General features: G+C 48.4%; 1 protein-coding gene across 1 annotated transcript in view; it reads right to left on the bottom strand.

Annotated features, from left to right (window-relative positions):
* SMC4 (structural maintenance of chromosomes 4) overlaps positions 1–26208 on the bottom strand; it is a 1048897-nt gene that overhangs the window by 228204 nt on the left and 794485 nt on the right. Inside the window, exon 19 of the mRNA XM_069618465.1 lies at positions 11703–11847. Within this exon, the coding sequence (XP_069474566.1) occupies positions 11703–11847 (145 nt within the window). The remainder of the gene's footprint in view (positions 1–11702; positions 11848–26208) is intronic.

The following is a 26208-nucleotide window of genomic DNA, read 5'->3' as shown; positions in this document are numbered from 1 at the left end:
AACAGAACCAGTACGAACCATCATATTGTGGACATACTGGCTGGGGCAATTCGATTGCCCCAGGGTCTGTTAGTCGAGGGGGCACGTCTCCGTCCCCCCTGATCGAGTTTTGGCTGGTGGCAGTGGAAACTACGTTTTATATTCGACCGCGAATATTTTCCTATGGGATTTCCCATTGTTTTAGGCTAACACATTTAATTATTTATTTACGGTAGCCTTAAACATACCGCCGGTTTATATATTTATTATTATAACTCCGGTTGGGACTTTTTGCCAAAACTTAATTCTAAAATGGCGTTGGTGTTCGCCTCTGTAACTCTGACCCAAAGTGGAGCCCTTTGTTCCACTTTTGGCGGGCTTCTCCACAGAAGCCCTCCAAAGTGGTGCCACTCTGTCTGGGGTACTTAGGAGGGGTGGAGGGGGATTTAGGCACCCTGGACTGAGTTACCTTGGTAACTCAAGTCGCACTCCGTCCTGATTGGCCCAAGTGGTGAGCCGGCCGGCTCACCACTTAGCATGTTTGAGTGACAGCTAGGCTGGGTGAATGGGGGTTTGCTGCATAAAAGCAGGGCTTTGGGGACTGGAACTTCAGAAGTCGCCACAGGACCAAGAATCCGACGAGGGAAGAGCTGAGCCGACCTGCTTCGACGACACCACCCGGTGGAGCCCTGCTGAACCGTCTCACCACTTTTCCCGACGACCGAGGAGAACCCTTAACGGAGTGGCTCCTTCCCTTGACTGGTGGGGACAACCAGTTTTCGCCTTATTTTCGCTTCTCGAGGTATCTCGTGGCCGCCTTGCCAGTGCCAAGCACCCCGGCAACCGGAATACCACACTTTTACCCCTAACCGCGAAAGTCGGTACAACCCTTTAACCGGAGGACTCCGCGGCTGGTTTCTTCCCGGGCAGTGCAACGACCTTCTTCTTCTGCTCTTCAGCGAGAACTTCTTCTCCCCTGACCGACGTCGAGCCTTGCTGCCACTGCCTGGAACTGCCACTGCTGGAGGACCCTTTCCGCTTAAGGTACTGTGTTCCGCCTGGCTTCCCTTGCCACCGACTGTACGGGGTAGATTTACCCCCCGGCTTTCGAACCTGGGAGTGCCTGGAATACCCTGGCTAAACTTCTAAGCCACTCTAAACTCTTTCTAACTCTTTGCAAGACTTTGAATCCCTAATAACAGTGTGATCTTGGGCACATTTTCGCTCCGGCTACTCTAAGAGTGGGCCCTGCCTAGTGACTTTTGCTCACCTGTGACTTTGTGCTTCTTTGAGTCTATTGCAAGTGTTCTGGACCTTAGAGTGGTGTGTTTAACCCATTTCTGTTTCTTTTTATCCCTTCCTTGAACCTACTAGAGTGTCATCTAACGTTAAGCACTCACCTCTGTTTTAATTATGTGGTGTTAACCTAGAGTTGTCTAGATAGGAGCAAGGGTTGAAACTGCTTTCATTATAACTGTGTTGGAAGTGTTTTTACCATACTTTGCTAGAGTGTCTTCAACTTATGTGTTCTTGAAAATAAATAACTATATACTTTTGAAACCAAGCTCTGGTCAGTGTTTGCTTGTGCTATTGTGTCTGAGTACATATTGTGTATACTTTGCATACTGCCTAACTCTTCTTGAGGGAAGTCTGACTGCTCAGCCACAGCTATCAGGTAAATCTGGGTGGTGCAGACTGCTACCAAGTGGGTTTACTGCTATACCTGTAGTCTTAAATCTTTTGCAGTGGTCCCCAAGGGAACTGCACAGGTTTCTGCCTAACAGGCGTAGAGGCATTTATTTGTTTCGTAAGGACAATTGAACCTTTTCCATTAAATACCCCTGGTCTTTTGTCTTGACAATCCATTAGAGCATCTATCTCTGTTATATCCAGTGACAATCGTGCTATCCTAAGAGGGAGAGCCTGCATATTGAGATCACAAAGATTGAGTCGGACGATATGTTGTCTGCCACTGTTTAGCAATCCATGCTCTCTCTTTTAAGGATGGTGTAAATCAAGAATCATCTGATCTTATTTTTTGTAGTTGATTGGGCTCGGCATCACCTTGGGTTGGTGTCTCTTCGACATGAGCCAGAATGGCATCTGTTGGCTTCTGTGGATTTACAATTTCAACTGTTAAAGGGTATACCGGATCTGTCAAGGTTCTGTTTGGATAATGTGTTTCAGTATTTACAGTGTCCTCTATAGTAAGCAAGTTTTTTTGTGTTAAGTCACTGCTGGTGTGTTTTATGTCGTGTTTCAATACAGTATTTGCTTTGATTTTAGTTGGTCTTGGTTTCTCCTCTATATGCGTGTTAATTAGTTGAGGTTTAATACTGTACTCTGCCTTTGTCATTCAATGCTAACGTTTCTTCCAGTTTTTCTTGGAGTCTTGTACGAGGTTTTGCATTATCCATCTTTTTCAAATTAAGTTTATGAACAAGCAGTCACTTTAAAGTACCAAGCGTTATATGAAATTAGTATCTTACCTAGCCTTTTAGCCGCACAGCAGACAACAGCTCGGCCTTTTCACCACTCGGGCAAACGATATCAGAATTGTGATCATCCTGCTGGGTGTCCTCCCAGTTGTCCGTTGTGCCTTGATCTTCCCCATAATTGTCCAGAATGAAGTCTCCTCTTCTTCTGTATAGATGTCTCTATACGTGTCCTTCTGGACATCTTCTTGATAATCAACATAGTGTTGAACATCTAGGTGTTGGGCTACTTGTGTTTGAGGGTTAGGGTCTACCCGAGCTTTTTTCGGAGGAGGTTGATCAGAAGCCCTGAAAACCTGCTCCAGCCGATCCATATGCCCCTCAAATTGCTCCATGGTCCACTTGGATGACCCAAATGGACCCAGCTGAGCAGGAAACGGGTCCTCCGCCCTAAAGCGTGGAGGATCTCCTTAGGGTGCTTGAGAGGGGTACCTGGCTCTCTTCGTAAGAGTCCTCAGCATCGTCTTCCAAACCCGTGGAAAACCTTTCGGCGGATTGGCCCATAACTGTGGGCGAAACCGGTACTAGGCCCACCGCCGTAGAAATCCTATTTATGCTCTTACTGATGGTCACCGAATCTTCGGGAGACAACGCCTCCCATGATGGCTTCTCGGGTAGAGGCCGACTCGTAGTTTTCGGGCCTGCATAGGCCTTGGAAACCTTGAAACCCGAAGTTTCTTGTTCAGAAACTTCGGCGTGTGTAGTTTGGGGAGTAGCGCCTTTGTTATGTTAGTTAAGCCCTGTCATGCGCTGCTGCGGATGCGGGTAAGGCTTCGGATCAGATCGATCCGATGGCGCTTTTGCCTTCTTCGACTAAGTCGTCGAGGAGGGCGCTTGGCTTGTGTGTTTTGTGCGGTGTGATTGTACGCCCCTGTCACCGGGTGTGGTCCCTGTAGCAAGACCGGAGTCGAGCCTGGAGGGGTCGTGGAGGCTCTAGAATAGTCCACTTCAAGGTCTACAACGTCCGCGTTGGACGTTTGTTCATCTGATGTACCCCCGTCACTCTCGGCTGGTGTCGCGGCAGGGGAGGGAGGCTCCACACGTGTGACATTCCGTACGCGGCCCACCGCTTCAACCGGCGCTCCTTAAGGGATTAGGTTTAGGAGTTTATACGCCGAACACTGCTTTAGTGCTCTATGGGGAGACAAGCGTACACGACATGTGCTCGTCTTTCCACGGATATCTGACCCTTCAAACAGGGCAGAATCTAAATGGAGTCCTTTCCATAGCAGAAGGGAAGGGAGACCAGACCAAAAAGGAAATAAGTGGAAAAGAGGAAAGACATCATAGCAGCATGGCAAACCCCGAGCCCACTCTCCCTACTGTGTAGGCCGGCCAGAAGGCCTGACCACGTGGAGGTCCGAACGCAGAATCTTAGATGCCGGAATCCACAGCCGTAGACGGTTCCCCCCGTAGTCTTCGTCGAAGATGTTCTTGATAGGCGAAGTGACTTAATGGGGATTAAACCGACAATTCAGTAAGATAAACAATGTCTCATGAAGAGCTCTGCTATAGGGCGACCAGTTATCTGGGCGGAAAAAAACAATCTGAGGGACCTCGGCGCGTGAGGGATTTTGGGTACTACACACGTCATGATAGGGATAGTGTTTCAGACACGCCTATGCCGACGTCCCCTTTCGGTCCACCGAAAGACAAGATGCAATACTGCGCGGTTACCACTGGATGTCGGACCATATGCACAACATGTGATTCTAAGCAGATTAACAAGCATCAGAAACTAATTAACCCCTCCAGCACCCTACGGTAAGAGTGTGTGCTGGGTCTAGAAAGTTAGTTACAAAATGTAAGTAAAGTCAATTTCACTTTACTGCTCTTGGAAACAGTAGTTTATCCAAGAGAAGGTATTTAAACCTTTGGGAAATCTGAAAGACTTCCCTGTGTCACTGCACTGAAAGTGCAGTGTGTCACAATGTAAAGATGATGCCTATGGAGTTTGTCAGACTCCACAACCAAAGAGAAACAGTTCAAATACGAGAGTGGGAAAAAGCGGTCTCTCTCTCCAGGTTAAAAATTAAAAGTCCTAAAATCCAGCGAAGTTGCTGGGGGTCTCTAAGGTAGAGAGGAATTAGGACATTTCTGAGAATTCTCTCTAACAGACGGCAATGCTGTCCGCTGCTACTCTAGGCCTGGGAACAGCCTCTGTAGGCTTCCTGCGTTATGGATTTGGAAGGCTGTCGGTACGATGTGGAGAAACCTTTTGAAGACCTGCTCGACTTCCACCTGGAGGAGTGAAAAGACTAGCAGTGATGCTGGAGAGTGCACAGGGAACAGGCCGTCTCCGCTTTGATGGCCAGGAGTGACTCGCCAACGACCCTCCCAAACAAATTCTCTCCGAAGGGCACGTCCAGCATTTTCGATTAGACCTTCTGATGGAAATTCAAGGCTTTCATACAACTTTTGCAAAGGCAGACACCGGTCCTCCCCATTTGCCGGAACCCTGTGTCAGAAAAGTCCAATGCCACTGATGGCGTGATGAGACGCACCCTTCCTGGAAGAGAGATTGCCTCAATCTCATCATCGGGACGGCCCAGCTTGTATCACAACTCTGTCATACCTGACCAGGATCGCCAGTGCGTTGGCCGCCTTCATAGTGGACGCTGCAGTGTAAATCACCTTTCCCATGGTATCCATCCTTTTCCCCTCACTGTCTGGAGGGACCGAGGACGGGTTGGCTGACTGCTTCCTCACGGCTGCAGATACCACGAATCTGGCGATGGCTGTGACCCATGGCACTTTGGTGTGGAGTCCGGCACCCTACATTTCTTCTCCAGCCAATCCAGTTTGGCTGGAGCCGTGCAAGGGTTCATCATCAGGGCTAGACCCTCTTCCCAAACTTCGTCCAGAAGTGGCAACGCCATGATCGGCTTGCTCTTGGCCTCGCGCCTCTGGTACAAGAAACCCTCTTTCTTGGTTCCTCGTGCACCATAGCTCAGAGGCTCTGGATAGCCCATGTGGAGCATCCAAATGTGGAGATTCACCGTCCGCTGCAACAATATCCTTGTCATCCGTCGTGGCCGTATCCATCCCCTTTCCCGTGTCTGCTGGGGGAGAAGAGATCAGACGTGGTTGGAATAAGGGTGTTGGATGATGCTTCCTCTTTGCTGGAGGCTGATCGGGGACCACAGGTACTGCAGCTGGAGGCATCTTCATCTGTCTCTCTGACACCAAGTTTTGTCCAGTCAACAGAATTCAAGGAATGTGGCTGGGGTGAGAAGGCGGAACAGGAAAACTAGGCTGTGCGCTGTCCTAGTCAACGTCCTCGTGGACCGTATGTAGGGACTCCTGATCTTAGTCCGTGGACGAGACCTCCATGGTTTGGGAGACGACCTGGGAGGGCCTTTTGGGGGCCTCCTCACTACCTCCTCTTTATTCCCCACTCAGGGCCTTGAACCGGGGCCTGAGCCAGCTTCACCCATTATGGCATGCCGGCATACTTTGCCAAAGTCAATGTAGTGGTGTCACGCATTGAGGTAGGGACACCTGAGCCGAGGGAGCTACCCTCACAGGATCAGTGCCCTTAGCTGTTGTGGCAGTCGACCGAGTTGCCAGCGTGGTCTTACTCTGTGCCGGTTGAGCCTGCTTGGGCTGTGTGGCCGCCTTCTCCTCCATACGCAGCATCTCCAATTGCTCATGTAGTTTAGCCTGGCTAGATTACTTCCATTTCGAAGAGGAGCTTGATTGTTGGTTGGCAACAGAGGCGGAAGGTGATGCTGATCGAGCCCGAACCACTTTGTTCACCAGGTTCGCCGCAGAAGCAGGTCCCAGACTTGCAGCTCTTCACTTCATCTTGGGCCTCCACATATCGGATGAGGCGCCCTCAAAAGGACATTCGAAGACCGCTCCTCGGACCGGCCAGTCCTGGGTGAGACATGACCCTGTTCGGAGCACGGGTCAGAGGCCTTGACGTTAAGCCACACCGCCAGCCTAATACACCTGCCGTTCATTGTCTTCTTGGAGAAACTGAGGCTTATCTCGCACTCTACCTCCTTGTGGTCCGGGTGCAGGCAGTAGAGGCATTGCAGGGGCTTGTCTTCCACAAACACATTCTGTAGCCCGCATTTGGTGCAGGGCCTGAAGAGGGAACTTCCCTCCTCCGTTCATGGTCGGAGGGCGCGAAGTAGGCCCAAAAGCCTTGTAGAATCTTTGACCATCTTCGCCCTTGAAGGGCACAGAACTTCACAGACAACGGATCCCCGCTGCTGGCAGATGAGGAAAAGAGCACACAGGCTTCTTTGAAACAAAAATAGAACTTTTTCTGTAAACAATAACCAAGAAAACCTACAAATAGCTCCGAGAGCAAACTCAAGGTCTACCAACACTGAAACGTGTAGTAAAAATCTGAAGATGGCTGCCAGATGAGGCACTTAGGGAAGGGACTGTCACTGGATGGGGGCAGTATGACCCAGAGGACAGTCATTGGTTTAGGGGAGAAATACAGTTTGTAAGTGAAAGGGCCTTTTTTTTCTTTTACCGAGGATTCCCAGTCTGACTGGGAATATATGAGCATGTAAATACATGCCAGACCCCATGCTGTAGAAGGGAACATCTCTGCTAAGAGTGAAGAAGTGTGTGTAAGTGTGTGTGCGCAAGTGTGTGTGTGTGTGCGTAAGTGTGTGTGCGTAAGTGTGTGTGTGCAAGTGTGTGTAAGTGTGCTAGTGTGTGTGCGTAAGTGCGCAAGTGTGTGTGTAAGTGTGTGTGTGTGTAAGTGTGTGTAAGTGTGTGTGTGTGTAAGTGTGTGTGTAAGTGTGTGTGTAAGTGTGTGTAAGTGTGTGTGTGTGTAAGTGTGTGTGTGTGTGTGTGTGTGTGTGTGTGTGTGTAAGTGTGTGTGTAAGTGTGTGTGTGTAAGTAATTCCAGGGGTAGGAGATGGAAGGGGAAGCCGGAAGCCTGAGGAGACTACCGAAATCAACCATGAGTCCGTAAAACATGAGCGCCAAGCTTGACACTGCAGGGCCAACCTGCCCTCAACTGGGGGTGCTGCGGATCTGAGAAGAGCAGTCATCGTTTTTTTTGGGTCGGAGGCAGGTGACTGGGAGGGGGACTGAAAAGAGCCCTTGTGTGAAGACTTCTGGTGTTTTCACCTATGTTGGCTGGGCGACCTGTCCAGTTGCCTGGCCCAGTGTCCTGAAAATCCCAGAAACCGCCAAATGACCGCCCTCTGTCTGATAGAGAGTGGCCCTGTGCAAAGGTTTTGGCTGATAGCTTGGTAAGAATGGCCAGGGATTTGGCTGGCTGCGAGCTGCTCTTTATCGAGTGGTGGAGTGGAACAAGTCGCTGCCCTTGAACGGCGAGTCTAGGATTCCGTCCTATACATCAGGGTTGAATCTGGTCGCCTTGAGCCATGACGTCCTTTGCAGGTCAGTCGCCACAAATTGCCCCGATAGCATCTATGTGCACCACCATGGCTTCCATGATGTACTGTGCCACAAGTTTTGCCTTGGCGAGTCCCACTTTGAAAGAGGCTTGTCGGCTTGAACATCTGGTAGTAAGTCTGCAATTTCTCTCCACAACCGTTGATTAGCAGCTGCCAGGATGGCATCAGTGTTGGCCTGCCTTAGGTGGAGCCCTGTATTGGAGTACACCTTCCCACAGGCCTCGAGCATTTTTTTCTTCCATGCCCAGTAGCGCTGAAGTGGATATGTTGGATGCTTGGTGTTCATAGACGCTGCCGTAATGACAGTGACTGGGGGGGTGACCTGACAAGAGCAGAGTGTTGCCCTCCACCTGCCCAAATTTAGCATCCAGCCTTTTGTCGACTAGTGGAGTGGAGCCAACCCTTCGCCAGAGCCTCCAAGTCCTTCTGCAATGGGATTCCAGATCGGGATTCTGCCTTGATGGCGAGTACTTCCGCCAGTATCACTGACTCCAGCAGTTCCTTCTGGTGGTAAGGGATGCCCAGATATTCAGCTTGGCCAGCAATGCCATTATGGAATTCCCTCTGCGAAGAAGGCGCTTCATGCTCCTCATCGGTGTCTTGTGGTCACCTGTGTTAGAAGGGGCCCTTGGGTCCGCAGGCATTAGATCTGCCGCTGGAGAAGGCCCAGGCGCTGGAACTGAAGGTGTAGGCGCTGGAACCGGAACTACCAAATGCATGGGCAACGGTGGTGGAGGAGGTTGAGGCTACGCAGGCATCGTCTGAGGTGGCGTCCTAGGCGGCAGCATCTCCTGAATTATGCCTTTAAGGCAGTCCCCCCCCACCCCCCATATGCGAAGACCACATGAGGGGGCGAAGACCACATGAGGGGGCGAAGACTTGCCAAAAAACAATCCTTGCAAGCAGGCTGGGTGTAAACCTGCACCGGCACTAGCTGCAGCAGAGTAAAGGTCTGTTGTCTGCCCCCACCTTGTGAGTACATGCCCTCATGGTACTGTGCTTGGCCCGTGAAGGTTGGGTACGAAGTGGTCCATGTGACCGGAGTAATAGGAATCGAATCATCCCTGGCTATAGTCTAGCAACTCTGCAGTTCGCCCTTTTGCCAGGCTTCTGTCATGGGCGCCATCTTGTCTGTATGCGCCGCCATCTTATCCTCGACTTCCGCACGTGGGAACGTTGATGCAGGTCTGGGCTCAGCCTAAATGCCTGAATGCATCGGCTCTGTCCCACCCTGCACCTCAGGCGTGGGCCTGGTATGCAGCTGGCCCTCAGTCATGCGACCGGTAGTGCTGTCTGTGCTGCGTGTAGTCCGGGAAGGAGCTGCCCATGCAGGGTGCTTTTGAAAAGAGTATGCTTACCCTTCTTGGTCTTCCTGTGTACGTATTCCTTAATGCTCTCTGGCCGAGTCCTGGAGAACAACTCTCAACCACACAAGCTGGTTTCTGAGGGACTAGGGCATGAGAGCGTCGCACAAAAGCTGCCTTCCCATCCGTGGTCTTCGCCAAGGCACCAGAGGCAGAGCGCATGCAGATCTGAGATGGGAAAGGAACCGTCGCACAACCGGCACCTGCTGAAGCCAACCGTGGCCAACATGATGCGCCAGGGACAGACTAGGGCACCGGTGAACGGTGTTCCCAAAACCTGAAAATCTAAAAAAGCAAAGATTAGGAAAAGCGCATGGAATTACAAGGCTTGAGGCCTTACCCAGGAGAGCTTGTGACAGCAATCCTCTCCCACCGAGGGGAAAAAAATAAATAAATAAAAAAGGAGAAGACTGGGGTGTGCCACCGGTGTTAGGTGAACGCATGCTCCAAGGGCGGGCGGGCGGCGGGCTGGCTCCCTCCCTCCCTGCGTGTATACATTTACAGGGAGCATTATTCGTCTGTTGAAAAATGTTCCCTAACGAGGAACGCCCCTACAGAATGTAGGAAAGGGGACAGGACGTAAGAGTTAGTCCTTTAAAGATATTTGTGTTGGCTCATGCAAAAAATACAGCAATTCATTATGCAAGGTTGTGAAAACAACAGTAGGGAAAAGAGGAGCTGGGGGCCCCTACAGCTTCTGCTTCCAACTCATTTGTTTTGAAGGTACACAGAACAGCACACTTTACACCACCTCGCAAATTTAAGGACTGACACGGGGCAAACCATGTATAAGAGGCACAGGATTTTCCCAGCTCAACACAGAAAACAAATCCAGGCTGAGGTTTTGGGCATGGCCCATTAAGACTTGCTCTATGGACTGTTAAGTACATAAATTAACAGTCGTGTGCATCACAACTTTCTTTACACTGTTGTTCAAGCAACACCAGAGGTGGTGGCAAGACACTACACCTGCTTAAGCACCTTCAGAACAGCACTATTCTTCAGCTTGTACGCGAGAGGCACGCACAGAGGCTGAAAGTTCATTATAGTTTTCTATAGTGGCCTACTATAATTCAACACAAAAGACTGAAGGGCAGGTTGACGTGCCTGCTCTGGCTTAATAATTAGCATGCTGGCCTCACATCTGAAGTGCTACGGACCAATGTACCATCCTATTTTAATTGTTTTGGAACCCTCCTAAAACCACATGCCTAGCAAAACCCAAACCAGACACCTACTTCAGCCATTGCACCCAGTTTCCCCCTAAACCTTCACCGGTGGGACTAACAGAAGTGGCCCCAGCGATTCTTAGGACCCGTAGGGTATTCACTTTGAAAACCAGAATGGAGGATGAAAGTGTACATACCACACCTGCTGCCTCCCTCACCCATAAGGGATTGCATGGGCATAAATGCCACTACTTAACACTAACCTTTCCGGGCTATAGGCAGCGGGGTTCCAGGTTACCGATAATTCCTCCTCCCTGGGTAAACCCTAGTGTGCTGAATTGAGAGGCTACCCCCAAATTTATCCCAAAACCTTTTCCTAAAAGATTGTAGAATAACTTTTAGACTTCCTACCCCCTTCTGCCACACCTGCTCCTCACCTTCCCACCCACTCCTAGCCCCAAAGGAAGCTACTTGTGAAACAGACACTGGATCGTCACTTACAAGTTAGGAAAGGACTGCATAAATTGGGACTGTGCCTTATTTTAAAGGTAGGCTGTAATAACTGCAACACTAAATCGGGTATTTCTTTTACTTCCATGAGTAACTATTACTTGGCGGTCTCCAAGTTTTATCTACACCTACATAACAAAACCTTTGATTGAAGACTGCCTTACTGCTCAGATAAAGCTACCATGAGTTTCGTAAGAGTGTGAAAAGCCATCGATCATAGTTAAGGTTGTCCTCAGAACCCTCTCACAGAGCTGGCATTGAAAATCCATCAACAATAGTGACTCCAGCAGAAGCTCTTACACTTTATGATGGCTGAGGTGGACAAGCAGTTGGATGCCAGTTGGTGGTCCAGGCGAACTGATTGGCTGCTTGACATTTCCCAGTTAAATATAAAAAGGAGCATGCAGCACTATTACCACATGTTGTCTGATGTTACTCATCGATTTACCTATTGTTACCTTCCATTTTTCTCCCATCACCTTATTTTTGGGTTAAACAAAATCGCTCAGTCTTTATATGAGTGTTTAGCATTGCACCTTTTACCATCTAAACTTTGATCTGTTCTAACGAGGGACTTCAAACTTCTGTCCATCAATTTAGCCTAACCAGTAGTAATTATAAGGTCTGTAGTAATTAACTTGTTTTGTTTGAGAGATCAGACCTTATTCCACTTGTGAACTCTAGCACTTGGACTGCACTCTAGAGAAAGCCTAGGCTGATTCTGCTCAAAATACACAGCTCTGACCCGAGAATCACCTCCCAAAAATAGGAAAGAATAGCATAATTACATACTTCGGCTTCTTTACACTCCTTCATGACATCTGTGGCTTTCTCTTCGAGGTTTTTCAGCTCTTCAGTTAGGTCGGCAACATCTTTGTCATTATCTACCATCTCTTTTTCGGTCCGCACAACAGATTCCTCTGCTTTTTTCAGATTTCTGTATCGCGCAAAAAAACAAAAACAAGCTGAATAAATGGAACTTTGTTGACAATTAAACATTCTTTACCCTCCCAACATGCGCAGAATGTGTTTCAGGAACTACTGCACAAAAACTTCTGAAGCACTTAAGGGTGTAAAGGCACGTGATGAGATTGTTTCAGATTTAACAAACCAATTAAAATGATAGGATTACTTCTGCAGTGGGGTGTGCGGGGGTACAATTGAAGTACAAATTTGTCTGCAAAATGTCAGCCAAAACCGTCACACTGGTCAGACGTTATTAGCGAATTTACATATATGCTCACTGGAAAAAATCTTATTTGTTGATTTGAAACTGGTACGCAGAGTTACAGGGGTAGTTCGGTCAGAAATGTTATTGGCCCAAATGATCGGGCATGAATTTTAGATCATACATCGATCGTTATCAAAAAAGACATTCTAATGCAATTTACCTGAGTTTCTCACTTTAACACATGAAAATTAAGGGTCAGGTATTGCCATCTTGTGCTAATCTTATCCGTCACGTCAAAGTCGTCTGTGCGCAATCTATTGACGCTTCTCCATGGAAATGCTAAGACGCCTCGTTCCTTGTCCAGTGTAAACAAACCTTTTCTGATCACACAGCGTTGGAGTTTATTTCCTTTGTGTCAGTGTATTCAGTTTCAAGCTTCCGTGACTGGTTTCTGCTCTGTTCAGCTATCTGCCGAGTACGACACACTGAGAACCGGTACTTATACTGCCTAAAAGGAATATAGTCCATAATTGCTTTTCATTTATTACATTATAGACAAATGTCTTTACCAAACCATATTTAAAGATATGTCCTTGCAGTTTGAGCCTATTAATCTTGACTTTTCACAATGTGTTTTGTAACATAGCTGTCACTCGTCTTTAACATCCAATGTTAATGGGAAACACCTTTTCTTTACTGTATACTAACATTTTTTATTTACCTCATTGTTGATTCTGGAACTATGACCTCAATTCAGCCCTACCTACACAAAGCCTGAATATTCAGAAGAGGAAATCCTTCAAAGAGAAACAAAAACAAGACTGTGTGGAATCAAGTTATTCATGAGGATCAATCACCGGATCCTGAACCCGGTTGCATGGAATACGTTTCCAACTAGTGTACCTGCCACCGTTGTGAGCACATGCCTACAATGGTGGCGAACTGTGGTTGCAGAGAAAACTGGTGGCTTGGCCTAAATTGCCAAAGAAGACACTGCTATGCGTTTCCGAGCTGCATGACTTCAAGGGTAGCGTGCCTGACAAGATTCGTGTTGCAAATGACTGTCCTTATGCACGAATTTCGAGCTACAGTTCGCGCTCGTAATCCAAGTAACTAGTATGTTCACTCTATATATGTTGTGTGTTTGACACTCGAGACGGCTAACATAATATGTTGCACCCCTACATCAATAGAACTTCGACGGATCACAGACGAAAGAATTTTTCTGTAAATTGATTCTCATTCTTATCTGAAACGGGTTCATCATTAGACTTATCGTCCGAACAATACGTTTCCTTCACTTGAAAGTCTCCCAAACATTTTACTGGAATGTGCGTTAACATTTCTAATGGATCCCTACTTGAAATCACAAGTACTGTCAGTACTTTGGACAAAACAGTACTTTTTAAAGCATGAAATTCCTTATATTTTTACGCGGTAGTGCGAAAAAAAAAAAATGCAATTATTGGGTTCATTCAAGTAAACTATTTCTGTATCTCTTACACAGGTGGTACAGGCTTGTGGCATATCGTGCCTTTACATGGTGGATTCATGTAAGACTGGGATTTCGCATTTGAGTAATACCTGCCTGTGTGTTTAGAGTCCTTTGTGATGAATTTGCCAGTGACCACGGACAATACCATGGATTTATAGACAGTACCTTGACCGCACCAGTATCATTTGTAGTGTCATTGCCAACCACGTTCAAAACGAAATCAAAAATAATAAAATTAGTTAACCTGAACAGTTTGAAAAAAATATAAGTCCAATACACGCCCAAACATCAAAGAGTATCGTCAAAGATTTGCCTGCTTTCACAGGTTTACGGGCCTATCGTGCTCCCCTCATCAACATCCACCCCCTTCCGCCATCAATGACAGTTCGCACCTGTGGGCATGCGCTCACAAGGGGGTTGGGAGGATGGGAACGCTCAAGGTGCTGAATACCATGTACACCACAAAGGGTTCTTTCGCATGGACACCTTTACCCACATGGCCACCCCAGACCCACTGTCTCCAGACTCCGCTTTGAAGACCGTCCCTGCAATCAACATATGTCTGTGTCCTTTGTATGTGTTCCAGGCCTATAGTGCTCATCTTATCCACATCCCTCCGCTATCGATGACAGTTCGCACCTGTGGGCCTGCGATCGCAAGGGGGCTGCATTGGTGCAATTGAGGTCAAACATTGTCAGAGGCCTGGTAGGTGTGAACGAACACGTCAGGCATTCACAAACACCTTCTGTAATCCTTTATAAAAACACTGTGGGAGTTAAGAAAACATCTGAGATCGACAACGGATATGGCCAGCTCTCCACTTTTTACCTTGCTTGCTGAGTTGGCTCATCTGTTCTTCGAAGTAACGGTTAGTCGACTTTTCCTGTTTTCTGTAGTGTCAACATGTTAGGTCACTTTCCATTGCTTTCTCCTCAACGTACACCCTACTCATTTTATTCAAAAAGTCCATGCCATTATAAACCATTCTGCGCAAATAGCACATTACAGAGTATGGTTTCCAAATGTAATCTTTCATAGTGTATATTTGCTTTAGGTGCTATTTTTTTTATAATGTCCATTTTTTATTATTAAAGGAATATGTTTGATTTACTTACGGTGCTACTTTGGACAAGCCAACAATGCCTTCCTGTTATCGGTTTGGGTTGCACTAATAACAGCCATGCTAAAAGTCTGAGTACAGTCCTGCATGTATTTCCGAAGGATTTCAATTTAAGAAAATGCCTCTTGAGCTGTGGATTTCCAATGTCTGAAATTAAAGCAGAGTCAAGGAAGTCTTCCATTACAGGAGTGGCAATTGATTCCGTGTCTGCAACATGCACTTCTCAGAAGATATGTACGAACAATCACAGTAGACATCGCCCAAGACTAGTTAGCAAATGACTTCCCAATGCAGTTCAAACTGAATTTCAGCACACGCTGACCCAGGTGAGTAGTGGACGCAGAATTTTTAAAACGTATTTTACCATTTTCTTTTTTCCAAACTTTATGCATTTTCAATAAAACTTAAACACCAGACATCTCATTCAATGCCCCCCAGAACATCCTCCAGCCCCCAGCTCTTAGGATTACAGCATAAAATGTTGCATGTGTCCGTCAACTCACATTACTATTTACATTGTCATTTCAATTGCACAATCCCCTCAAAGCGCAAGTTCGGCCTCCTCAGGACATATGGACGTTTGCCAATCACAGGTTAGTGGTCTTATTTGGAGGGTGTCTCCGCTTATCGCAGGTCTTATGTACCCTGTGTTACTGCAGTCTTGCTGAGGGCGTGTCATCATCCCCAGTTGAGATTCATTCATTACGGAGCATTTCCGGGTGGCTGTATATCATGCTGGAGTTCTGAGTAATATTGCCGAAAGGGAGGCCAGTAATCCAGTGCACGGCCACTGGCTGGGAGAGTTAAGGCACACGTTTCCCTTTGCTCACAGGTATTCATGTAGTCCAGCCATCTCGTGAACTCGGGTGCATTTCTTTTCCCCCATGCCCTAGCAAATAAGTATCTAGCCATCACTGTGGCCTTACCAAACAACTTCCCCTAAGATCGGGAACCTTCTTTGATCAATGCGAATAGCCACAGCTCAGGTGCACAAGTCATTGTGGTCGGTAACATTACAGTCATTGCCTCTTCAATCCGCACCCAAAAGGGCCTAATTTGTGGACATGTCCAAGCTACATGATAAAAATCTGCAGTCTCTGCTTTACATCTTTTGCATGAGTGCGATCACTCTGGGAAGAACCGGTTTAATTTGACTGGGGAGTAGTAGACTTGGCGTAGGAATTTGAACTGTAATCTAAACTGACAATTCAAAGATAAGTTGCGTGTCTGCATACAGATCACTTTGCAGTGTTCCTCACTCAGCGCTGTTCCTAGCATTCTCTCCCAAATCTCTCTATAAGGTTGTCCACTCTGCCAACTCTAATCATCCTGTACGTGGTTGACACCAGTTTCTTGGTAGTAAAAGGGTTTATTACATAGTGAAGAGCTTGGTGGTGGTAGGGGCCTGTGGAAATCTGGGCCACTTAGTTGTCTATACCTAGCGTATCCTGCAGTATAGGAGGATGGTCACTGCATTACAATCCCCCTTGGTTTGCAAGTCTTCCCATGTAATGAACCGCCCTTCGTGGCCAGGTCTCCCAGCATCTGGATCTCTAATCTCTGAAGTGCAACTGGAATGCTCTCATGCGTTAATGGAATTCAACATACTTTATATATTGGGAGGTCGGGGTAATAGCACGTTTCGGACTCCAACATATTGCCCATCTGTTCCCAGGCCCTGCATGTCAATGCTATTGGCTGGACCTCATTCTGAGGCATTCTATCTCGATTGCCCGAGATCGTTCCCATTAGGATGTTTGGGCTCTCAACAGCTCTAGCCAAATGAGTTTTGGGGGGAGGGGGCGGTGGAAGTGACCAGGGTGGATGATTCCCTTCCTGCTATATACTAGACCTGTGCTGCTGAAAATTATAAGTTACTCAACGTAGTGACTAACATTGGTGAGTAACTTCTAATTACCCTTACGTCCCGTCCCCTTTCCTCCATACTGTATGGCCGATTACAACTGATTGTAGCCCGAGGGTGGAGAGGGGACCCTCCTTAAGCAAACAGGTTCCCGAGAACCGCCTGTCCGAAAGCCGCATCCGATCGAGAGCCGGCACCCAAACCGTAATGCTTGCAGAAAGCCGAGGGAGAGGCCCAAGTGGCTCCCTGCTTATGACTTGCCAAGGGACATGGCGCTGGAATACGATGACCGTTGCCTTGGCCCTGACTGCGTGGTCATGCATGTTGGCTGGGAGCTGCTTGTGCTGGCCCTCGTACGCTTCCTTGATGGCAGAAACCATCCAGCGGGATATGCAGGCCTTGGAGGCCTGATAGCTTGGCCTCGAGCCTCCTAAAGTGACAGAGTGTCCGACTTGCGGAAGCCCTTGGTCCTGTCCAAGTAGAATTTTAGGGCACGCCTGACATCCAGGCAGTGCAGCACTCTGTGCTTCATCCTTGGAATCAGGAAAGAACGTAGTGAGGACTATTTCTTCGTTCAAGTGAAATGCAGATGTAACCTTGGGCAGAAATGCTGGGTGTGTCCGCATGACTACCTTGTCTTTGTGAAAGGTGGTATTTGGTTCAGAGGCGACCAGCGCCTGGATCTCACAGAGCAGAGGCAAGATTGACTAGTAAGGCCATCTTGATGGTGACCAGCCTAATGTCCATGGACGCCATTGGCTCGAATGCTTTGTGCGCCAGGGCGCCCAAAACTATGTTAAGGTCCCACACAGGGTGCGATCTCTTGACGGGCGGGTAGAGCCTAGCGAGACCAGTCAGAGGTTTGACTATTTGGTTGGAGGAGGAAAAGATGCCTTCGTCCGAGTTCCTGTAAGCCCCGATGGCTGCAAGGTATGTGCGGCAGGTGTCCACCTGTACACCCAAATGAGCGAGGTGTGCCGAAAAGGAGAGCATGTCGTCCAAATTGCAGGCCAGGCGGGTTGATTCCCTTGGAGTCTGCCGGGTGGCAGAATCTGGTCCATTTGCTTTAGTACTGGACTCTGGTGGCCTGGCGCCCTGTATGATCTCTAGATTGGCCTGTAAAAGGCTAAGGTGCCGAAGCATACCTGCTCAGGTACCACACTGAGGGCTAATTTCCCTGGCATGAGGTGGATCATTCTGCCTCCCCTCCCCCCTGCTGCGCCAGAAGACGTGCTGGGCCCGTCGGAAGGTGTATAGGGGTGGGGCACCTCCGAGAGGCTGAGTAGTTCCAAAAACCATGGTCTGGCCGGCCACCATGGAGCTATCAGAATGATGAGTCAGTGAGACTCCTTGATCTTGCAAATTACCCTGTGGATCAGGGGGGTAGGCGGAAAGGCGTAGGCTTTCATGCCGGTCCACTGGAGGTGAAATGCGTCGCCCAGACCCTGCCAGGATGCGAACTGTGGACACCTCTTGGCAAAGAGATCCACTTGGGGGGTGACCCCCACTTGTTGAAGATCTGAATAACGAGGTTGTTTGGCTGCCACTCTTAATTGTCCACTCCCAGCTTGCTGAGCTGGTCTGCCTCCAGGTTGGATTACCCCGGGAGGTGGATCGCCAAGCAGTACATTTAGTTTTCCAAGGCCCATTCCCACATGCTGATCACCAGTCTGCACAGAGTAGGGGATCCAGTGCCTCCCTGCTTGTTGACGAAGTACATGCTGGTGGAGTGGTCTGTCTGGATGAGGACAACCTTGCCCTTGAGAAGTGTCAGGAATGCTCTGAGCGCTAGCCAGATGGCTAGCAGATCCAACCAATTGATGTGGTAATCCTGCTCCTGTCGAGTCCAGTTGCCGTGCACAGAGAACGTCCAGGGAGGCTCCCCAGCCCTCCAACGAGGAGTCTGGAAAGGGCGGCCGAAAGGGCTTGCCCGTCCGTAGGTTGCAGTTCATGGACCACCAAGTTAGGTCCGGGTGGAGAGATGGAGGAACGTTGATAATCTTGGATTTCGAGCCCTGCTCCTGATTCCATGAGGCCGAGAAGTGCAGCTGAATCCTTACCATCCTTAGCCTAGTGTGCGGCACAGCTAACAGAACCTCCGCTAGTAGACCCAGGAGATGTTGGTAACACCATGCCGAGGTCACCTCTTTGCTGAGGAAGTGGGCGGTGGCCACTTGATGGCCAAGATCTCTTCTTCCGATGGGAAAACCCTCTGAGCATGTGTCCCAAATGAGTCCTGGGAATGTCAGTTTGCGTAGGCTGCAGCTGTGACTTCTTGAGGGTGAGCGAGAAGCCCAGGTCATGCAGTATGTTCATAAGGGCATGGGAAGAGTGGTGAACCGCTTACAGAGATGTAGCCCTGACAAGCCAGTCATCGAGGTATGAGTAGATGTGGAGGCCCTGCGCTCTGAGGAGGGCCGCTACATTGTTCATGAGTCTGGTAAAGACCCTGGGGTCCGTGTTGAGGCCAAAAGGAAGGACTTTGTATTGGAAATGGTAGCCCATGACCCTGAAACGTGGGAAAGAATGATGGGGCTGCCAAATCGGGATGTGTAGGTAGCAGTCCTTGAGGTCCAGGGAGCACATCCAGTCACCCCTGTCCAATGTCTCCGCTATAAAAGCTGGCGTAACCATATTGAATTTTTGCAGGGGTAAGGAGGGGTTGAGGGTGGAAAGGTCCAGCACAACTCAGGCCAGCCTGGTTCTTCCGAATGGGGAAAATCCTGGAGTAGAAGCCGAAGACTCGCTGGGAGGCTGGAACTTCCTCCACTGCCTGGCTCTCCAAGAGCGACCGGATCACTGCCAAAAGAGTTGCTGTCCCAACCCATAGGAGTGGAGGGGAGGAGGGAGGAGAGGCTGGGATAGGAAGGCAGTACCCTGTGGATACTACAGAGAGGATCCAGGTTTCCACGAAATTCTGGCGCCAGAATTGTGCATGGAGGGCAAGCCTGCCCCCCACCGGAGACACGTGGATCCGAAGGGGCGCGTCATGCCGCCTTTCCCTCGGAGGCTGACTGGAAAAAAGCCCTTTCTCTCCCTCCCCCCACCCCCTTGTTGTTTGCGTCGGTTCTGAGACGGCGAGCGGTCCAGCTGCCTGGATCTGCGTTCCTGGAAGCCACAGAACCCTCCATATGTACCTCCCCCCCCTCCATCGAACGGTAGATCTAGAATGCGCTAGCTGGACGTTCGGGTTAAATTTCGTTGCCCGGAGCCAGGCTGTTCTCATGTCCATGGCAATGCAGATGGCACGGCCTGAGGAATCGATATGTGCCACTGTGGATTCCATGAGGTAATGCGCCACGAGCTTGGCTTCCGCTAGCCCCGCCTTGAAGCAAGATTGGCATTGGTGGGGAATTCCGGGAGGAAGTCTGCAATTTCCCGCCATAACCGTTGGTTGGCCGGACGCAGGTGCAAGGAGGCGTTTGAGTAGATCTTGCTGTACGCCTCCAAGATCTTCTACTTGCCTAGCAGCGCTGCAGAGGAGGCGGCTGAGGATGACTGAGGCTTGGAGTATAGTGATTCCGCAGCAATCACTGAGGAGTGTGGCCGAGGATGGGTCGAGAGCAATAGTGTATCCCCCTCCATCTGCTGTACTTGGCGTCCAGGTGTCGATTGAGCGGCTGGACCGAGTGGGGCTTGAGCCAACCCTTTTTTGGCCAGGGAGACTACATCGGTTTGCAGTGGAATCTGCATGTTGGTAGAGGGGTGCTTCGAGGTATTCCGCCAGGCCAGCAAGACATTCATGGAAGGCCCAGGCTGAGGATGGCGTGTCTGGATCCGCCTCGTCCGTATCCTGCGGATCTGAAGGTTCTTGTGGAGGAGGAGGGGTAGAAGGCGCCTGAGGCTAGGGTACAGGGACCGCAGCTGCAGGAGGTTGCAGAGTTGGCTGTGGAGCCAGAGGAGACGGCTGCACAGGAGCCTGGGGGCCTGATGGAGGTGTCTGTGGTGCCGTTAGCATGGCGGGGAGGACTTCCCTGACTGAGTCTTTGATAACCCCTATCTGAGGAGACCTCATGAGGCCAAGAAACTTCTCGAAGAGCACCTCCTCACTGGCCAAAGAGGGGCCGGGAGGGGGCGACAGGGTAGCAGGGGGCTGCTGGGTCCACTGCATACCCTGTCCATATGGACGCAAAGGAAAGTTGCCCTGCGCAAATTAACGGTAGACTGTAGGCCACGTACCTGGTTGAAGCTAGACCCACCTTGACACTTGTTCTTCGCCGAATTTGTGGAATGTGTCGGACAGGTGCCCCTTTCTGGCACAGCGGCCATTTTGTTGAGCTGCCTGCCACATGTCTGATGTGTTGCTCGGCCCGCTGGGCCCGGCCTCGTCCAAGACTCGTGTGTGGATCACAAGGCCTACCCTTCTCCTCGGGCCTCGGCCCTTTAGGTGTGACACCCTCGACCCGGTGGTTGGTAGAGCTGCGTTTGAACGCCCCCTCAGACATATTGCCGGCATTAGGGCGTAGCCCCTCGGCCATTGTGCCGGTAAAAGGATGTAGTCCCTCGGGAGTAGACCGGTACAAGAACCTTCCAGTCCCTCAACACTGCGCTCAGGAGGATCTGAGGACCACACTCGACCCGAAGGCCGGTAGCTGTAGCAGCCTCGGGGCACGTGCTGGTAGAAGGAACTGGCCGGTCCCTCCTGCGCGGGAGAGTCCGTGCGAAGGAGTCTCCCTTGCGGGGTGCACTGGAAAATATCGGCCCTAGCTTGGGCCTGGTTTGATGCTTCACAAAGTTCTTGAGATCCTCTGGAGGAGACCACCTGGCGAGTGTTCTTCAGCGCCTTCAAGGACAGCGAGTCACACGCCAACCAGGATTGCCAACCATGATCTGAGCCGAAGCAACGTAGGCATAGGGCGTGTGGGTCTGAAGTAGGGAAGAGACCGTTGCAGGATGGACACCTGTAGAAGTCAACATGCGCCGGGGACGACCGTGACGTCTGAGGACCGAGTACCTGAATGATAAAAAGACAAAAAAAGACGGAGAAGGAGTATCCGTGCATGGAATTACATGGCCGAAGCCAAACCCAAGAGCACTGGTGAATTCGGCCTGTTTCCGTCGTCGCGGAAAAGGGGACTGAGGTGTGGCACCAGAGGGCAGAGTCAGGGCAGCGCATGCTCCCTGGGCAGCACTTCTATATTTAAAGGGGAAGAAGGTTTTTTCTGGTGAAAAAGGTTCCGTCTGCCGGCCCTTGGAAGAGACGCCCATACAGTATGGAGGAACGGGACATAAGAGTATGTCGTATTCTGGGAATCTGTGAATGTTTGGCGCAATGATGGAAGAACTCTGGGGAGTCCGTATTCAGTGCATATATGTTGAGTTTAGTACTGTTAATCTTCCCTTCTCTCACAATATACAGCCCTTCCTAGTCACTGATCTGTTCATGTAGCCTGTATTGTAAGGAGCAATTGTTAGGGAGAATTCTCTGTAAAGGCTAATTTACCAAACCTAGTGAGTCCCCCAGCAGCTTTGCTGGATTTTTGGGGTTTATTTTTTCTCCTGCTAAGAGTGAGACTCTTACTCCCACTCGTAGACATGATTTGAGGTGTTCCTTTATCTTTCAATGTGTTTTATGGGCTATAGGGTCTTTTACTGCATATGGTCTCTCGTGTTGTTGATGTGGGTTAGACAGCACCCTCCGTGCCGTAACCCAGGGGTGTCGTAGCGACCCCCCCAACATAGACTCCATACCCTGGGACTGACTACTGTCGGCCAGCTCACCACTTAGCATGTTTGGTTGACAGCTAGGCCGAGTGAATGGGGGTGTGCTGCATAAAAGCAGTGATTTGGGGACTGGAACTTCAGAAGTCGCCACAGGACCGAAGAATCCGAGGAGGGAGAAGCTGAGCTGACCTGCGACGACGACACCACCGGTGGAGCCCTGCTGAACAGTCTCACCACTTTTCCCGACGACAGAGGAGATCTCCAGTCCGGAGAGTCTTCTTTCTTTGACTGGTGGGGATAACCAGTTTTGCCTTCTTTTCACCTTCCTGGAGCATCTCGTGGCTGCCTTGCCTGTGCCAAGCATCCCGGCAACCGGAATACCACGGTTTACAACTACTGCGAAGAGAAGGGTAGTACCTTTTAACCGAAGAACTCTGCGGCTGGTTTCTTCCCTGGCAGTGCAACGACCTTCATCTTTCCTTCACGGCGAGACCTCCTCTTCCTCTGGACGAAACACTGACTTGCACCTGCTGCCAGGAACAACTGCCCCCGCTGGAGCTTCCTTCACACTTAAGGTACTGTGTGCCGCCTGGCTTCCCTTGCGACAGATCGTTCGGGGTGACAGTAAAGCCTCGACTTTCTAACCTGGGCTAACCTGGGACAACCTAGCTAACGTTGCCTGACTTTAATTTCATCCTTTTTGTGCGAACTACCTACAAGACTCTTTGGGCATAACCCCACTGTGTGAACCTGGACCCCTTCTGCTTGCTCTCTCCAAGAGTGGGCCTTGTAATTGACTTCCTTGCTCTCCAGTAGAACTCTGCCTATCCTGCCTTACTTTGGTTCTTTTAAAAGTATTGAAACTTGTGTACTTCCTTAACTCTCCCTTTTTCCCCTCCCTTTCTTATAACTTAGAGTGCCATCTTATGTTAACCGCTCGCCTCTGTCTGAAAATAAGTGGTGTTTCTCACTAAGACTTATCTAATAAGTGAATAGGGTTGTATATATATGATAGTGACTGTGTGCTGAATTTACTTACCTCTTTTTGCTAGTGTAATTTTCAAGTGCGTCTTTAAATAATTATATACTTTTACACCAAAGCTCTGGGCAGTGTTTGCTTGTGCTACTGTGTCTCTGTACCTATTGTGTATACTCTACATACTTCCCAACTCTTCTTGAGGGAAGTCTGACTGCTCAGCCCCAGCTACCAAGTGACTCTGTGTGGTACAGACTGCTACCAAGTGGGTTTACTCCCAAACACCTGTAGTCTTAAATCTTTTGCAGTGGTCCCTAAGGGAACTGCACAAGTTTCTGCCTAACAGCAATGTACATAGATCGCCACCCCCCTGGAGTGTGTGGTATAAGAGGAGCCATACCTAGGAATGCCCCATCCCACCAGTTTAGGGAGAGCAGCTTCCCGAGCTAGATAACTTTATTATTCTTATTGTAGTTTGCTATTCGGCAGGCTTTTTTTTGGTTGGTAAAATCCAGATATTCCATTACATTTATAGCGAGCCACCGGGATTCTCCCCTACCGAATGCACAGCAATAAAATAGTTAATGTGTCTCACTATCCTACTCCCTTCACCTTACTAACCCATCCCACCTTTATCATTTACAGATCCGCCTGATTGCCTGGGGACCAATTCCGTTGGTGACAGTGCGCAGTACAAATACCTTTAACATTTAACAATGTAATCAATGTTATGTTATTTGAATTTGATCTATACAAGTAATGTACTACTGAAGCGGTCGACATTGGAGACATATGGACAAGAGCTATACATAAGATTCTAAAATAACAGGTATCCATTTTAACTGATGCAATATAAATATGTTTTAATGGTTTCCATAGTGACATTTTGTTACATGTGTGTATATTCTTGTTTAGGTGGAAGAGCAAACTTTAAGGTTTACACAATTTCAAAAAGCGTTTTTTCTGCCCTGTCTGGTGGTCAGCAAATCCTACTTGACTGTTTTAAGGAAAATTTAGAAGGGTACATAAAAAAAAAACTTATCTAAAAGAAAATCTATCAGTTTTTTCATTGACATTACATTTTCATGTTGTAATTCATATATTCTTTATATGTGCTATAAATTAAGCATGTTTTTCTTGTCTTCAATTAGAGGACTGCGAAGAAGAGCAGCATACAGATTCATAACTACACAAACTAATGTTGCTTGCCAAACCGTTGTCACTCGGGAGCAGCTACATTTTGAGGATCAGCATGGTCCTCTCAAGATGCAGTGTCATGATGCAGATGTACAGTGGCCAGAATTTGAATTAAATGTCAGCCGTGACCTATGGAATGGAACCCTGGATCGTTGTTACAGCACACGTCACCCAGAAGAAACCGACAACACAGAAGATGTTTCGGAAATGCTTGAAGAACCGCTCACACAATCCACACGCTCTTTAAAAAAAAGAAAAATGCTATCTAAGAAACGGACAATGTTCTCCGTTTCCCCAATACATGTGGACCAATCTGAAATCTCACACAAATAACCTAAACATCTTCGCTACCGATTGACTATTGTGATGTGGACTTCACTATTCCTAGTGTTGATGACTTATCCGCCACCATTGAATCACAAAGCAGTGTACTTCTGGATGAATGGATATTAAAGGAACCAAAATACATTGTATTAGACTGCTGCCTGATTGAGATTATGAAAATGATTAAATGTGATCATAAATTGCACAGGACGATTTGTGGAGCCATTGGGGAAGTTGACTTGTGTAGTCAAAGGCACCAACCTGAAGATCAAGGGTAGCCATGTACACCACCATAACTCATTTTCATGGTCTGCTCAACGTATACTTGGAAATGTGCCTGCTGGAAATGTACTTTGTTCATCTGCTTTGTTTAGCGGACCAATGTACAGTAAAATTTCAAGTTCTTTAAATATATATATTTTTTTTTTACTTTGAGGTACTCAGTTCCTTTAAAACAACAACAGTACTACAAATATCAGAAGGATTTCTTGTTATCGGCTATTAGCCAGGCATGGTCACTTGAACAAATGTCAATGGACAATGCTCTCACTGGCAAAAGGCTCTGGCTTGCTGGTGATGGACAGTATGACAGTCCAGGTTTTTCTGCTAAATACTGCACTTAAAACTACCAAGACATGGAAACCAAAAATATAGCGAGCTCAGTCATTGTGCAAGTATCTGAATGTACATCTTTTATTGCCATGAGAAAATCCACTCAACTTCTGCAATCCAGAGGAATGCAAATCGATCCGATAGCTAATGATAGGCACGCTTCAATAGCCAAGGCCGATCCAAGAACACTTCCCAGACAACGCAAGGTATGGCACGTCGCAAAATTAATTTACAACAAAAAAAAAAAGGCTACAGAACACATTTTAAATTCGTCACAGTCCATCAGCAACCATCTTGGATCTCAAAATCTTGATGGATCTGTAGATATTCCACTTGAAAAATGGCTTTCACTGATGCACCATTTTTCTAACATACACTTGCACTCTCGGAAAGAAAACTAACATTTCTACCAATGTGCACATGGACCATTGAGCAAGGAGCAGGAGTAAGAAACGGTGGTTGATTCCAGGCTCTCCCTACACACCACTTGAAAAGAATTTGTACGACGAAACGCTTTCAAGCGACATGAGGCCACTCCGTTCTGCCACAGTGAAGATTTGGAAGTGTTCTATAATATCTGCAATAAGTACAGGCCCAAAAGGTTGAATTTTGGCATAGATGTATGACTGCAGATGGATTTTGAATTTGTGAAAATCAGACATTGAATATGCTGGCCATGCAAACGCATGGAATTGATAAAAAGTTTGTTTCCAGGGTCCAGTCTATGCCACGGAACATTGCAAAAGAAGTTTGCCCTCCCATACTTTAACTTGTTGAAAGGTTGACATCAAGATTTAAATGTGTGGCGCTCTTCACAATGTTTAACAAAGCCATTTTCAAGCTTTTGCAGTGTTTGGAAACTGTTTCAATGTACA

The sequence above is a fragment of the Ambystoma mexicanum genome, chromosome 10, assembly GCF_040938575.1.
Source record: "Ambystoma mexicanum isolate Mex_15411 chromosome 10, UKY_AmexF1_1, whole genome shotgun sequence".
NCBI lineage: Eukaryota > Metazoa > Chordata > Amphibia > Caudata > Ambystomatidae > Ambystoma > Ambystoma mexicanum.
Note: the sequence above shows the minus strand (reverse complement) of the source record. Positions and strands in the feature narration are given on the sequence as shown.